Here is a 16,721-nt window from a genome sequence, read left to right as displayed (position 1 = left end):
ATTCATGATCAATTTGCTCAAGTCTCTGAAGGGCTTTAACTATAATATTTGTAGTTTCCAGGTCTTCGAAACAAACGTGTTCAAAAGTGGAGGTATATATGAGCAGGTTGTATAAACATCACTTTCTTAGTTTTCTTTTACAAAAGGCAGAGATGGAGCTGAAAAAAAAAAACCAAACCCGAAACAGGAAAACTTTCTGCCCCTCTAATGCAAATGCTCATTCAGTAAGCAGCTTTCTTTTTTTTTAACCTTTTTTTCTTTTTTTCAACAGTGGTAGTAGAAAGTATTCAAAACAGACATCAGAAGTTTTTTTCCATATGAGGCAAGTTTCTTCCTTTCCAGATTACAACAGATTCCTAACTTCACTGAGGTGAGATAAACTGATCAAGTTAGGAGACTGGGACTTAAGTTCATCCCATCATCAACTGGAAGTTCCCTTTTCTGCAACTGAGAGCCATGGCATTGGGTCACTTCTACACAGCCATACAAACTTCCCAATAATAAGAGATTCGCACTACCACCTGTACAGTCTTACTACTGGCTCATAGATTTTGAGGTAGAACAGATCACTATGAAAATCTAACCACTAACTGTGCCTATGGAACACCACCAAGTAATTCTTAAAATAGACTTTATTAGTTTGATATAAGTTATAAACAATTCTCTTAATGATATTGCATTTCATGTTGACACAAAATACTTCTGCATTGCCAAGGAACATTAAGCCAAAATGTTAATGAACTTCTAAGAACTCAGTGAAGCAAGTTCTTAATTTTGTGCAGATCTAGGATTATTAGTAATCCAATCAGACTGCTCTTGAGCTATGGGATACATTATTTCAAGAAAAAAACCCACCCTAATAGCTTGTTTTCTTGGTGTTAAGTGTATCAGGATCCACAGATGTATGAAACATCTTCTCATAACACTGTGGATAAGGTGAAGAGCAACTACCACTTTTCTGCACCTCTAAATGTCCTTTTCTTAATGGTTACTGGAATACTGCAATCCAAAGCACTCCGTAAGTGTAAGAATGACTAGAAGCCCAGCTTCTAGGATGTCTGAGTAGAACACAAGATGATAGGCTCTACATTTTTGTTCTCCCAAAGCATTTGGTCTTGGAATACGAAAGTGCTATCAATGTCAAAAAGAAAGGAGCTTCAAGACTGGAAAACAGAATTATGTTTTTTGATTTAGTGGTTTTTGTATGAGCTGTAAGGAAGTGGGACATTCTGAAATCTTTATCATTTCATTTGCTATCATCATAAATTCAAAATGCACCTTCTTAAATCAAGATACATGATGAAACATACATTGTAAAACTTAAGAGATACTCAGTGTTTGTCACATCTTCTGCCTTGAGTGCTGAAAAATTTATTTGTGCTAGACAGAACATCTAAAATTAAATTTTGGTGGAAAGGAAGAGCAATTTTTAAACATGACATCATTCTTACAAACTGTGCAATATTAAACTTCAAAAAGGAGACTCTCAACTGAAACCATACAAGGTGAGGTAACAGTGATGAAGGGTCATCTCAATGGCCAGAAGGACTAAGGCATCTTTTACAGAGAATCTGTAAAGGCAATAAACCTAATTAAATCCCTCACAAAAGTTTTCTGTATTTTAGGTAGACAAAACAGAAGCAGATAATGTTCTCCAAACATTTAAGATAAAATTAGAAAAGCCTTTAAGTTTTAAAAAATACTGAAGAAAGAACAATTCAATCCTGAACTACTGAATAATGAAATCTAAATGCAAGTCTGAGAAATTGCAATGCCAATATAAGTAAAGAATCATGAATATAGGTTTAATACATAAAGGTAAAACTTTATTTCATGTCTTACTTTTTTTCTAAAAGATAAGAGGCTATCTTACGAGAGAAAAACTGAAGCGCAGATGCCCATAGCCTGATGTGTGACTTGTCCTTGTAAATATATAGTCCCTGCTAAATGGAAAGATACTTTATGTAGGAGAGGTTAAAGGGCACAGGTTTGGTTCACAAAATAGAGCAACCAGACTTACAAGTGCTCTTCTCAGTTAGCCTTTTGTAATGTTCCAGTACACTCAAGGAAAAAAAGTGGGAAAACCAAAACCCTCTGGTCTCCTTTACACTTGTTTCACACCTAAACAAACAGTTTTCCCAAAAGACAAAATCCATAAATAGCTTATTTTGACCAATTTATTTCCTTCCTCTTGAACCAGATGACTGCAATAATGGTTTATTCTCAGATGTGATGGAAATAGACTATAATCTAGAAGAGGAAAGTTAATCTGTTGTTAAATATAGGTAAGGCTATAATAACCATCTGATCTAACCTCTGCATAACACAGAGCATAGAACCTCACCAAATTCTTCTGTGAACAATTCAAACATCTCTTAGAAAGGGATACCCTCTTGAGGCTGAAACACCAAATAATACAAAAGCCATTGAAGACACTGCCAAATTATTTGAGAAGCTACATGTGTTTTTAATGAGACAAATATTTATCCCAGTTGATCCACCTTATATATCTAATCATTAGCTTACAATAAATTTGTCTGCTACATGAACTGTCCTTTCCCAAGGTTTTATTTCTTCCATTTGTATAAAGCTAAACAAGTTATAGTTTAAAACATCTGCATAAAGTAAGCAGGTGAATGCCAATCATTGCAAGTACATTCTTTTGTCTCTGGCGGACTCCAATTTTTTGGTATTCTTCAGATAACGTTATGAGAATAGAAGATGGTGAACTCTAGCTTTCCATCCAGTCTCTCAGCTAAGTGTCCTAAGCAGCACTTTTATGAGTTAACAGTAAAGTGGGAAAACTCCAGGGGGTAAAAAGGGGGGAGGGAGCGGAAGCAGCAACATTCATAGGGTTGAGATAAGTTAACACAGCCTACAATTTTCTAGTGATAATTGTTGCCAAAAAAAAAAAAAAGAGGTGGGGGGGAGGAATCCAAGGTGCTACACCCACACCTAATAATCACATATTTCTTTTCTATGTAAAAGTCACTCTATTCAGCACTGCATTTCTAAAGCCAAAACGCACTGCACCGACATGGAAAACTTTTATACATCTGTTTAAAAAAAAATATACTAAACCACAAAACCAAAAGTTAACGGTAGTTCAAATACAAGTGATCATAACACGACCCCAGCTTAGAAACAGAATAAGGCTCAAACTACTGGGTTGCATTAAAAACCAATTAATGTTTTATACTTAAAATGTTATAACATTTAATGCTTAAATGGTGGAAGTAATTTTCTTCCAGTTGTTCAACAACGATTTTTTTTTTTTTTTTAATGTTCTCTCCTCTTCAATTACACAATTATCATTTTCAGTAAGTGCAGGATATAAACAACAAATTTTTGGGTTCCTTCAGCTTATTCTTAATTTAAGGCCCTCCCTGCCTCTACCAAGCATATTAAGAGAAAGCTCCCATCTCTGTTCAGACTAAAAGACCCTGCTTCTTAAACAATAAACTGATGCACTCAAGCTCCCCTGCTCAGAATGTCCAGTAGTGATGGACTTTTCAATCTGCCCTATTATAAGGCTTCAAATGGAAACTCACATTTTCCTGACAATATGCACATCTGTTTTCAGACATTCCAGTACAAAAATCATCATTGTGCTTATTCTGCACTGGTAAGCACGGGGATGCATTGAAAAGCATATGGTGGGGAAAAAAAAAAAAAAAAAAAGCAAACCAACAACAAAAGAAACAAGGAAACAACCAAAAACAAAAAAAACCAACACAATCCCACTTTGTCAGTAGTTTGATAACCTAAAAATATGAAGCTGATTTTCTCTTTCGCTTTTGGGCTACATTTTTCAGGAAATACAAAATTTCTTGCTATCATGCAGGAATAAGGTAGAGTGTCTTTCTGCACCTCAGTGACTCGGAACAAACACCAATGCTCTGCTGGTCAACCCCGGCCTGCCTCAAACACTGTGTAGAATAGACACGTCAGTAAAAGACACACAAAACCCATTATGCCTTTCAAAGGCAGATAAATCTCACTTAATGCATCAAGTAGAAGCTGTTTTAAATCTAAGAAAAATCTTGAAAACAACCCTCCATAGGCATGAGGTCCAGAGATGATCAGTTAGTGCCAAATCTATAACTACTTACAAGAACCAGCCAGCTCGTGTTGCCTTTGGCCATTCAGAAGGGATCCTGCCAATCCATTTATCCAATGCAACTAAATCCAAGAAGCACATTTGACCATCAAGCTTGTGAAGAACAGCAGTTCTGGATTTAGCTTCCTACTTGGCAGTTAAACTAGGGCACCACTATCCAGAAAGACAAGGTTCCCTTTATACAGTAACAATGATCACAGCTGAAGAGTTATCTTGTTTTAAAAGTGTAAGTTTCTGACGCCAGACAGAACACACAAAGACTAACTACATTCTGCAAAATTTCTTCAAATTTCTAGTCTTGTTTTCTGTGCTGACAGTGGGTCTGATAAAATCATGAAGTGAACAAGCTAAAACTTCTAATATCATAGTAACTGAAGAAAGGGCTGAAAAATTCAGTTTGGACCATAAATATTTCACTGTACAGTACTGAGAACAGAAGTGAAGATAAGCCCCTTCTATACCATAGTCTGGAGCTGCACTGCTTGAGATAAGCAGAACAATCTGGTAAGTATCCAAAAAGGCAATACCAAATGAAGAGATACAGGGCTTGCTTCACCCTCCACCCTCCTAAAGCCATCTGTCTTGAGATAGAGTAACTACACAAGGTTTGGCAAATAGGGATAAGATGGCCAATTTGATCTACAGTGTGTTCCTATTATAAGGGCATTCAACTGACTAGAAAGTGTTTCCACTTGGTATTTCAGTGGTTCTGTCCTTCAGAACCATTCCAGAAATGAGCTACTTTCTCTTTACCGACTACAATGGGAACCTAGGAAGAAGCCTCCATGCCTGCAGTAACCCTTCATGAAAATCCCTCGAAGACTCTAGCTTAAACAGAGAAATAATAGCTCTCTAATAGAGAAAGAATGCAGCAGAGCAGTATTTTAAAATACTGTTGCTTCTGCCTAGATTTCTTCTCTGCAACAAGTAAACATGTAAACATTTTTATGAAGTTCCTATACTACTCCCATGCAACTCCCAATGCATTTAAAGTGATGGGGGCAAGGGTTACAGGAGAAGAAAATATTAGCTGAAAGTATCATCTATTCCATTATGAAGGAATTTTCGGAGGTAACTTTGGATTCCTTTGACACTGAATGCTCCCTTCCTCCTTCAGCCAATATGGACAGAAATCTTTGCAGCTAGCATGTTAGCTAGACACACATCCCTTAAATTTTAACTGTAAGACCAACATGTTTAGCTACTTTTACTGTTTAGGAACTGGAGAACCTAAGATGCTGTTCATATTATTTCATGCTGAACATTACTAGCAAACACAGTTGAATAAGGTTAACATTGGTATCACAGTCATGTAGAATACAGTAAACAAACAATACTAGCCTTTTATTATCTTTTCTAAACAAATTGCTAGTTACACTTATTTTTTCTTGTACTTCTCTCAATTGAAATTACTTTAATTTTTGATCAGAACTCTGTAAAGTTAGTTTCAGACTTACCTTGTTGCGTGTTTTTACTTTCAATTTAGTCTTCTGTTTCCTTTTCAATTTTTTCTTGCTAAAAAGTTTCTTACTTCTGAAAAAGAGCAGAAAAGCCATGAGAACAACAGAATTAAACGCCCTTCTGTATCCCATGGTAAACAGCAGCACGAGCAGAGGAAAAAAAATGTCAGGAGTTCTCTAAAATATTATCTCCTAAGCAAAGGGAACCAACACAGGCAGAATTTCAGAGTATAAATCAGAATATAAAGCACTTAAAATGATGCTTTCCTAATGCTTCACTGAATTAAGGGCCTTTACTGTCAGCAATTTAAGCAGAATATATATTAGGACAGACAAAAAAATCCCTATATTTTATACTGTTTTACAATACTGTTTCTATTACAAGTCCATTAGTGCCACAACCAATGCTAGAAGCAAGAATTATTGACAATTCTCAGTAATATAACCTGCTAGTACAGAACACGTATGTTTTGTGAAGTCTTTACCAGATAAACATTCAAGCCCTGCAAGACAAAAAGGAAGCTTTAAAAATGTATAATTTGGCAGAAAATTCAGTTGGTGGAAGAAACTGCAACTTTTGAACACAAGCTTTTTGGATTTTTGTCTGGACTTTTGCCACCCTCAGTTTACAGACTTTTCATTTCCATCCCTTTACATTACAGCTCTAGCTAACACATGCTCCTCTAATCCTCTTCTGCCCACACCTCACTCCTATCACATTCTTTTTCTCCTCCATTTTACTACCCCATTAAAAAAAAAAGACACCATATACACATATACAATTGTTTTGTCACCCTCAATGAGATTACTCTGTTTGAGATGCATGCTTTTTAACCTACTCTATATTTCTCTGGTCTGTTCAGATTACAAGCTCCCTGCAAAAAAACGGCAGATGTTATCTGCAGCATACAGCTGATCCTATATAGGACTTTAAGCAACAGCTACTAACATTCCTCTGTGCCACTTAAACATTACTCAGATAGTTTACTGTTCAGATGTGTGGTGCGGTCAACACACTGGAGGGAAGGGATGCCATCCAGAGGGACCCTGACAGGCTTTAGAAGTGGGCCCGCACGAACCTCATAAGTTCAACAAGGCCAAGTGCAAGGTCCTGCACATGGGTTGGGGAAATCCCAAGCACAAATACAGGCCAGGCAGAGAACGGATTGAGAGCAGCCCTGAGAAGGACTTGGGGGTGTTGGTTGACGAGAAGCTCAACGTGACCCAGCAATATGCATTTGCAACCCAGAAAGCCAACCGTATCCTGGGCTGCATCAAAAGAAGCGTGGCCAGTGGGTCGAGAGAGGTGGATCTCCCCCTCTATCTACTCTGCTCTTGTGAGACCCCACCTGGAGTACTGCGTTCAGCTCTGGGGCCCCCAAAATAAGGACATGGAGTGACTCACTGCTGGAGTGAGTCCAGAGGAAGGCCATGAAGATGATCAGGGGGCTGGAGCACCTCTCCTATGAAGACAAGCTGAGAGAGTTGGGGTTGTTCAGCTTGGAGAAGAGAAGGCTCCAGGGACACCTCATAGCAGCCTTCCACTACCTAAAGGGGGCCTACAAGAAAGCTGGAGAGGGACTTTTTACAAAGGCATGTAGTGATGGGACAAGGGGTAATGGCTTTAAACTGAAAGAGGGTAGATTCAGAGTAGATGTAAGAAAGAAGTTTTTTGCTGTGAGGGTGGTGAGGCACTGGCACAGGTTGTCCAGAGACATTGTGGATGCCCCATCCCTGTCAGTGTTCAAGGCCAGGTTGGATGGGGCTTTGAGCAACCTGGTCTAGTGGAAGGTGTTCCTGCCTGTGGCAGGGGGGTTGGAACTAGATGATCTTTAAGGTCATTTGCAACCCAAACAATTCTATGATTAGTTGGAAAAATAAAACTATGGAATCTGAACATCACAGGTAGTAAGAAGTTGCACTTTCAGGTAACAAATTGGAAAGGGATTGAGAATCAGAAGAATCTTAGTATTGTATTCAAACAACTTCGTTCTGAATAAAAATTCTGAGGGACTAAAAACGTGTTGCTTACTACCCTCTCCTGTACAGCATTCAGACTGCAAGAGTATGCAAGTCTCATGGTCCAGCAGTCAAAAACTGGAAACTAAAGTTTGACCAACAGCCACCAGTCAGAAAACAAGCTCAAAGAATCCCTGCAGAGTATCCCAAGAAAGCTGCCTGCTAGAAATTTCATCACCTTTCCCTTGTTCACCTATTAACAAAGAGGAAGGTACATTCCTCATCAAGACACTTCCTGCAGAAACAAATCAGCTCATCACTTTTCTTATAAGGAACCGCCACCATTATCCCAAAGTTAAGAGAAGTGATTCAGTGAGGGGGAAACCCCCACACTCCCCAGTAAATTAAACCTTATAAAGAGAACCTAGATGACCTCCTAAGATTCCTTCAACAGTAAAGTTTTAATATGTAACAGTATACAACCTATTTATGAAGCTGGGTGGAAGACATTTCATAAAACTATTCATGTCCAAATTTCTATAATCAAACCTCATAGTCCATTTCACTATTTAGTTATTCTTACATTAGACAAGTTTTTCTTCCTTATTAGAGTTTAATGCAGTTTATTATTATTCTGCTGTCAAACATGAACAACAGTGCAGTCCCTTCCATTCTGTAGCCACTCAATCTTCTTCTCTGGACCAAATAACCCTTTATGAAACTTTCACCCTAACTAAGTGTAAAAGTCCTGATTTATTTTGGACTTCTGGGCTCTCTCAGTCCATACCACAAGTAAACCACATTGACCAAAACTGAAAACAGTACTTATTTGCTGTTGAGAAGAGAAGATAGAATTGCCTCATATGCCTCCAGGGTCACACTTTTCACTGTATTCCAGGTATTATTTGGCAGCTTCACAGCAATATGGCATGTCAGATCTATGTAACACAGAGTAACTTGAAAACACTTTCCTGCAAACCTTCAAACTGAGCTTCCAATACTCTTTATCTAGTTGTGCTGTTAATTATGCCTTTTAAACACAGTACAATTTGCACTTACCAGACAACTTGATAGGCATTGTTTTTTGTTTTTTTTTTTAAAAAAAAAAAGGCCACTAACTCAAGTTGCCAAGACATTTCAAATTTAATCCTGCCTGCCAAAAACCTTGTAAACTCTCCAAATTTTTTATAGTCTGCAAACATTATAAGCACTTTTTCATCTTGTAAATATTTCAGAGGACCAGTCCCTGTATTTTTGTATGTATTTCTCTGTGTGTATGTATACATCTAGAAACCCCCAAAATTAAGCCTTCCCACCCACCACCCCCCATTAAGATTGGGCTCATTTCCAAAGTGACAAAACCCCCGCCATTTTGCAGACTAACTTCATGTGTCAATAATAGCTAGACAATATTTTCTCCAATTAGCAAGCAGGAAAGATCAGCAATGGGCTTACTTCCTCTTTCAGATTTGAAGTCATGGTGCTATGATCTCCCTCCTTCATACACCAACCATTAAAGATGCTGCAAGTATAAACTTCTCCTAGTCACTTCACTGTAGCAGTCATTATCTTCAGCAAGTTTTAGGCTTGAATAATTTTTTACATGGAAACAACCTGGGTATAGAAATGCCATGTTGAGAATCCACATTATTTCTTAAAACAAAACCTCAGGGACACTGAAATCCCAACATTTTTGTTGGTAAGTATGCTTTCCCCGTTTCCAAACAAAACTTCAGAACTAGTAAGTGATTAATTAAAAAGTTAAAAAACCCTTATCAACACTAATTTTATAAACAGTTCTGAGCAATCTATCATTACTATGCATAACACCAATACGTTTATGATGTATCTGCATATAATATATAAAGATATATATGATTGTCCACAGTTCTACTGTTATATACATTATGCCAAGAGGTTTTAATATTCAGATAGGATAAAATACAGGCAAGTATAGTCACGAAAAACAACATTAAGCAGATTATGAGTAATTTCCTGTTGGAAACCACATGTGTTAATTATAAGCCTGACTCTTCTACTGCCTGAAGATTAACAAGACCTGATATGGCTCAGTTTGATTTTTTAGCTAAATTATTAATTATGGTTTTGATTAGCAATTGTAAATTGCTTTAAGTTGTCATTTGTAAAGGTCCTGAAACTCTATGCTGACAATCTGCTTCCAGTGGCAGAATGCCTTTAGCCTTTAACTCAGCTGTTGATATTGTTTAGTTCACACAAACCAAACACTGATTATCAGCAAATCTTAGGCAGGTTTTCTGCAAACTGCTTCAAGCCATTGTAAAGTTTGAGATGAAGTTAGCAGCTTTGAATTGGACCACAAAGGAAGTGCAAGCCAAATGAGTGCAGAACATGAAGATACCTTGACAAGAAAATACTTGGGGCAAATGGACCCAAAGAAAGATTGAATGGTGCTATTACAGCCTTCACAGAAAGACCTGTTGAGAATAAAAGCAAAGACCTAAAATGTTCAACCCTGGAATACGGAACAATTGTCTCAAACCAAAGGGGAAAAGTGGAGGGTGGGCAACAACTGATTGCTGGACAACTTAAAATAGGTAAAATAGCTGTTAAATGACATGACTGCAACTTCTATTTAGCTTTGAGGCACTTGTAATAGAACAAAGTAAAAGCATGCTTAGTTTATTTGTTCTCAAACCAGAAGTAGCATTAGCTAGTACATGCAACATCTACTGCATTATTAGGGGGACGCTTTTCATTTGTCTCAACACCCTGGCTCCTTCTCAGTTCAGAAGAGCTGAGGAAATGCAAACAGAGCATCTTCCCTCCAAGTCACAATCGTCCTGAATTGCAATTCATAGCTTAAATTTGTGAAGGAAGCTTTATGGGTTGAGTGTCCCACCACTCAATGTTTTTACTGAATTACTCAATATGGGTTAACATTATGTTAACCTTATGTTAAGTGTCACACCTGCATAAGCTCTTCTAGGCTGTACGGTACACTAAAGGTGTCACTGATGAGTGGGAAAAAATACTACTCTGTTGCTGAGGCAGAATAGGAACAACAAAAGTGTTATTCAACTGCTGTCTGAGCTAAAAGCTTTGCTTCTATCTGAAATGTGTTACCAAAGGTCATGGTAGCTAGTACAGCATTAGACCCAGTCATTCTACTGTTAATTAAATCTTTGAGTACATTTTTGGAAAATGAGTGAATTTAGTAAGCCACATGCTAACACATGCTAAAAGTTTTTAAAATTCCAGCTGGCTTTGACTCAGTGTATTTGTCTAAACTTGCTTGCTCTGGTTCGATGGCTAAGCATCTTCAGGAAGAAGTATACTGTTGACAGGAGAGGTCTATAAAAGTCATGCTGTGTCCAGACAAATGACAAATATACCATATTATTTTGTTTCCACAGGTGCTTACTCTACACCGTTAGCTTAAGCATTCAAGGGCTACTGCAAATGCTCTTAAGAGGCAGCAACCACTCAGTAACACTGAAATGAAACACTGTCAGATTTGTGATATCAGATAATTCTTTTGTTGCCTCCACTTGGTGGATTATTGCTGCTGGTGGTCAATTTGGTTGGACAAGCAGCAGCAAGCATTTGCTTCTGAACAGCCCAAACTGAAATCCCAAGCTGAAATTGTCAAGTAGCCCATAACTGCAAGCTATTTTATGTCTTAGGGTCTTTCATCACAGCATTGAGTTCCTTAAAAAGCTCTGAATCTACCAACACACTTTACTCAAGGGCAATGAAAGCGAGTACTGACAGGTGGACATTGATTGAGAAGTAATTTAGTGATGTTTCCTCCACTGTTTCACTCAGCTGCCCCCATACTGAATAACAGCGGAAGATCAGCAATACTCATTTTTATGTGCAGAAATCACATAATAACTAGTGCCATTTGGCAGCTTGCTTTGTACAGGTATATTACTGCCATAAAGGATGTACAAACTACAAAACACATTATCCAGAGGTTGTCACTACAAGATGGAATATCACATTTGCCATAAAGGCAGTGGGACTACAGGAAGACTAATTGGACCAAAGCAGTTTATTAGACATGAGCCACAGTGCCCCACCTCACCCACCTTAAGTTCTGCCCAACAAACCGTCAGGGGAGTATCTGACTTACAAAAGTCTATATGCTTTTATGATTTTCTTTTTGAATAAACATATTACAACATCTGATTGCCACAATTTTTCAAAGAGTTTTCTTTACTGTCACCCCATAGCAGACAGAAGCTCCACTACTCCTAAGTCACCACTGGAGAACTGAAGTACTACAGACTTATTTACAAAAGGGAGATGGAGAAGAAAAGACTATTTTGAGTAAACAAAGCTGTATCAACATAGAATGACTGCCCAGAAAATGCAAACGACTTCATTACTCTTTTCTTGTAGTCTCTGGGAGGTATAAATTATACTTCAAAGAAAGCAGCAAACACAGTAATTTTCAATTTCTACCATTTAGTTTGATGGTTTTCCTTTACCTTCCTACAGCCAAACTTCACCAGAACTTTTATCATAGTTGTTGCAGAACACCAACTGAATTTTCCTTGTCCTTTTTGTGATTCAGACAGAATATGAAACAGTTGATGGTGAGCCAATTGAGAGCTGAAGGTTTAGGATTAGAGAGCAGACCAATATTGTTTTGGGTGTCTGCTGCACACAGTCTGATCAAGAAGAAGTAGATGAGACCTGCAATAAACCTCACATTCACAGGCGTTCATGTTCATATCTGCTGGAAAGGAATACAGCAGGGCACAAGCAATGCAGGAGGTTTCTGGAGCTCATGGATGATAATTTCATGACACAGGTGATTGAGGAGTCAATGAAGGAAGGCACTTTGTTGGACTTGACACTTAAACAAAGACCCAGTCAGGTGCACGAAGGCTGGGGGCAATCATGGATGCAGTAACAATGCAGGTAAAGTTTGGGAACCTGGAAGAAAGGAGCAAGGCAAAAGTAGGATCACAACCCTAGACTTCTGAAGAACAGACTTTGGCCTGTTCAGTGACCTACTTTGAAGAGTCTCATGGGATACATTCCCCTGGAGAGAAAGGGGTGCAGAAGAGCTGGCTGATTTTCAAGGATCACTTCCAAGCTCAAGAATGGTCTATTCACACATGCAGGAAGTCAAACACAGGAGACAGGAGGCCTGCATAGATGAACAAGGAGCTCCTGACAAAGCTCAAGCACAAAAAGGAAGCATACAACAGATGGAAGCAGGGTCACGTCACCCAGGAGAAATACAGATACATGTCTGAGTGTTCAGGGATGGGGTTATAAAAGCCAAAGCCGACCTGGAGTTCAATCTGGCAAGGGACATGAAGGACAAGGTTGGCTTCTATAGGTGTATCAGTAGCAAAATGAAGACTAGGGAAAAAAAATGTAAGCCCAATGCTGAATGAGTAAGCACCTGGTCACAAGTGACACCGGTCACCTACACGTTTACTGGTAAAACTAGCCTTCAGCAATGCCATGTCCCTGAGACCAGAGAGAAAATCTAAGTGATTACCCTCAGTGAAGGAAGTTCAGGTTAGGGAACATTTAAATAAGTCAACGGGACCTGACAGAATGCACCCACAAGTGCTGAGGGAGGTGACTGATGATACTGCAAGGCCACTTGCAGTCTTTGAAAGGTCAGAGCGACTAGCATAGGTTCCTGAGAACTGGAATAAAACAATTGTCACTCCTATCTTCAAGAAAAGCAAGAGGGAAGATTGGGGAATCCAAACATACAAGGGACAAGATGGTGATAGCTAGTAGTCAGCTTGGTTTTATGAAGAGGAAATCATGCTTGACCAACCTGGTAGCCTTCTACAATGATAAGGCTGTCTGGAGAGCAGTGGATTTTGTTTATTTCAACTTTAGTAAGGCTTTTGACATTGTCAGTAACAACATTCCCATACACAAACTGATGACATACAAGCTAGATAAACATGGACTGAAAACAGGCGAAATTGATAGGGTCAAAGGGTTGTGAATGAAGGGACAGCACACCTTCAAGGCAGTTTGCAGATAGTACAAAACTTGGAAGAGTTGTTGATAAACCAGAGGGTTGTGCTGCCATTCAGAGGGACCTCAACGGACTGAAGAAATAGGCCACCAGTAATCTCACCAAGTTTAACAAAGGGAAATGCAAAGTCCTGCATCTGTGGAGGAACAACCCCAGGCATCTGTACACACTGTCAGCCAACTGGCCAGAAAGTAGGCTTTCAGAAAAAGACCTATGGGTCCTCATGGTGGACATATTGAACATGAGCCAGTAATACTGCCCCTGAAGCAAAGGCGGCACACAGCCTTCTGGACTGGGTTAGGAAAAGTGTTGCCAGCAGGTTGAGGGAGTTGGCTCTTATACTCTACACAGCACTGGCAACAGCACATCTGGAGTACTGTGACCAGTTTTGGGCTCCCCAGTACAAGAGAGACTCACTTACTGGAGCAAGTCCTGAGAAGGGCCACTAAGATGCTTAAGGGACCGGAGCATCTGTCACATGAGTAGAAACTGAACAAGCAGAGATTGTTTAGCTGGGAAAACAGAAAACTTGGGGGTGGGGTGGTACAATTTCTCAGTGTGGATATATACCTGATGGGAGAGAGTAAAGATGATGGAGCCAGGCTCTTCTGAGCAATATCCAGTGATAGGCCAAGAAACAATGGGGAAGAAAAAGTGAAATACAGGAAGTTCCATTTAAACGTAAGAACTATAAGAGCGGTCAAACACTGGAACAGGTTGCCCTGAGAGGCTATGGATTTTCCATCCTTGAAGATATTCAAAATCCAACTGGACAATGTTCAGAGCAACCTGCTCTGGTTGATCCTACTTTGAGCAAGAAGGTTGGACCAGACAGTCTCCAGAGGTCCCTTCTAATCTCAACTATTCTGTGATCCTCACTGTTTACATACTAAAGTAAAATTTGACTGCACAATAAATGTGCTTGTACATTGTGGAAAAAGTACATTTTTTTCTCATTACTTTAGCATTTTTCCTGGTGTCATGCCATGCTTCTGATCACACTTCTAAGTAGAAACATACTGAGCTTTTCATCTGTTCACCATCTGGATCAGCAAACATACAGCAAATTCAGGCATAGAGCAGACTTCTATGAGAATTAGTCAGCATAATCGAACCTACAAAACCATGCAAAGCTAACACAAGAACAAGGGAGGAAAACCACTTTACCACACTTAAAATATATGCCTGTATTAAGACAAGCCAGTCACTTGAATTGATCCACACTTTCTTGGATATAACCAATGCCCAACAGTATACTAAGAAGTGCATGACAAAGAACATGCTAACATGCAACAATCACAAGTTTTTCTGTGCAGATGGATCAATGTGGACACTGTGTACAGGATCTTTAACAAGACTTTTCCAAACTTCAGTGGTACAAAAAACTTGTGCATATCTCCAGGCAATCTAAAAATATAATTTGACAAGTGGAAGGTGCTCTAGAATCATTAAAAACAGTATCTGGAAAGGATCCTGAAAGGTCAGTCTTTCCATTCCCCGGTCCAGCACAAGACTAGACAAATTTCACTTCATTCCTGACAGGTGTTTTCCCTGTAGAGATATTAAACACTGCCAATGATCACACTACACCATGTCCTAAGTAATCCTACTAGAAAGCTCTTTGTGAGTTTTCTAAATCACCTTTATGGCAATTAAATGCTATTTTTTTACATCTTTATTGTAGAAAAATCAGTTTATTTTCTTCTTTTTCCATGGCTATCTTGAATTTATTTCAAGTCTGAGGAGAAATAAGTCTTCTGTCAATTAAGCAGTCTCAGTTCCTTCAGCCTAAACCACAAATCATTTACACCACTGACATCTAATTTCACTCTCCTTCATACTTGTAACTAGTCCTTCTTATTGAGAAAACAAACAAAAAATAAAAAAATTAAAAAAAAAAAAAAGAGAGAGAGAGACAAAATAAGGCCCACAATCCTGAAGTGCAAAGGAAGGGTCAAGAATTACTTCATGTGTCCTACACAAAAGAATCTGTCATGCATTTGGAAAAAAAATATCTGAAATGCTCCAACAGCATGACACTGCTGAATCACATTCACTTTATAATTCTATATAATATGTAGAACCTGTCATGAGGAACTCCTACCTTACCTTTTATTCACTGTTGTTTTTACATTTGTGCTTACTGGTTGGTTTGGGGGGGGGGGGGAGAGGTGTTGGGGTTTTTTTGAAGCTAAGCATTTGCTGAGATTATTATCTTCTGTGTATCTGTAATCTTTCACAGTTTTGCATCGTCTATGAACTTTTTCATCTACAATCTCAAATCCAACACCGAAATTGTCAATGACGAGATTGAACAGTTCAGGACCTAGGACAGATCCAGATGCAGGACAAGAGCTACTACCTCTTCTCCCATGCTTCCCCCTTGACAGCTAGCCATTCCACAGCACCTCTCCAGGGTTGTCGTCTTTGTAGTTTTAAATCCACCTTACAGTAGTTCTGTCTAGAACAGGCATAGCCAAATTGACAGGTGGAAGGCAACACACTCAAAAATTCCACCTGAAGAAGGCTACAGTCCAGCCAATGAGACAACAGGGGCAACATGAGCTTTTCTCACTTGCATCTGCTTGAAGATCAGCCCATGCTTCTTGGTGCAGACTCAAGGCTAGAAGTAGACCTCTGGTATAGCTGATCTGCTGTAACAAGATATTCTAAGGTTTGGTTCAGTTCAGAGCAAGCTCTGAGTTGAAGTACAGACTATGTGGCACTGGGTCCAAACTCAATCATCATCTGATTTTAGAACAAGCTTAGCACTTAAGATTTCTTTTGGTGAGATGCTAATTATTTTCTGTATTTTTCTGAAAAAAACCCAAGTTTTAGACAATTGTTAATAGTGGCTAAGTATTAAATTTCCCAGACAGGCCTCATCATAAATCCATTTTGTGTCTAATTTATCATCTTCATTTATAGAACATATAACTTTTCCAGTACTTTTAGAAATGTAGTCAACAGAAACTGTACTAGAGTATCTTGAGTCCTTCTTTATCCATTTTTAGTCAGGCACTGTTTACCAGTTTGGTTTATACTGGTCTTCTAGAACCTTATATATCTTCTATGAATTCTCCAAGGTAATTCCTAATAGCTCTGAAATTGCCTCAGGGACTTTTTCCAACCACTCCAAGGGGGAATTTCATCATACTTGTGAAAATACCTAACTGCT

At 38.8% G+C, this 16,721-nt stretch overlaps 1 protein-coding gene across 10 annotated transcripts in view; it reads right to left on the bottom strand.

Annotated features, from left to right (window-relative positions):
• MYCBP2 (MYC binding protein 2) overlaps positions 1-16,721 on the bottom strand; it is a 205,561-nt gene that overhangs the window by 171,592 nt on the left and 17,248 nt on the right. For all 10 annotated transcript variants that reach the window (XM_052785932.1, XM_052785933.1, XM_052785936.1 and 7 more), the window contains exon 2: positions 5,578-5,653. In XM_052785932.1, coding sequence (XP_052641892.1) covers positions 5,578-5,653 — 76 coding nt within the window. The remainder of the gene's footprint in view (positions 1-5,577; positions 5,654-16,721) is intronic.

The sequence above is a fragment of the Harpia harpyja genome, chromosome 4, assembly GCF_026419915.1.
Source record: "Harpia harpyja isolate bHarHar1 chromosome 4, bHarHar1 primary haplotype, whole genome shotgun sequence".
Classification (NCBI taxonomy): Eukaryota; Metazoa; Chordata; class Aves; order Accipitriformes; family Accipitridae; genus Harpia; species Harpia harpyja.
This window is presented reverse-complemented; position numbering and strand designations above follow the sequence as displayed.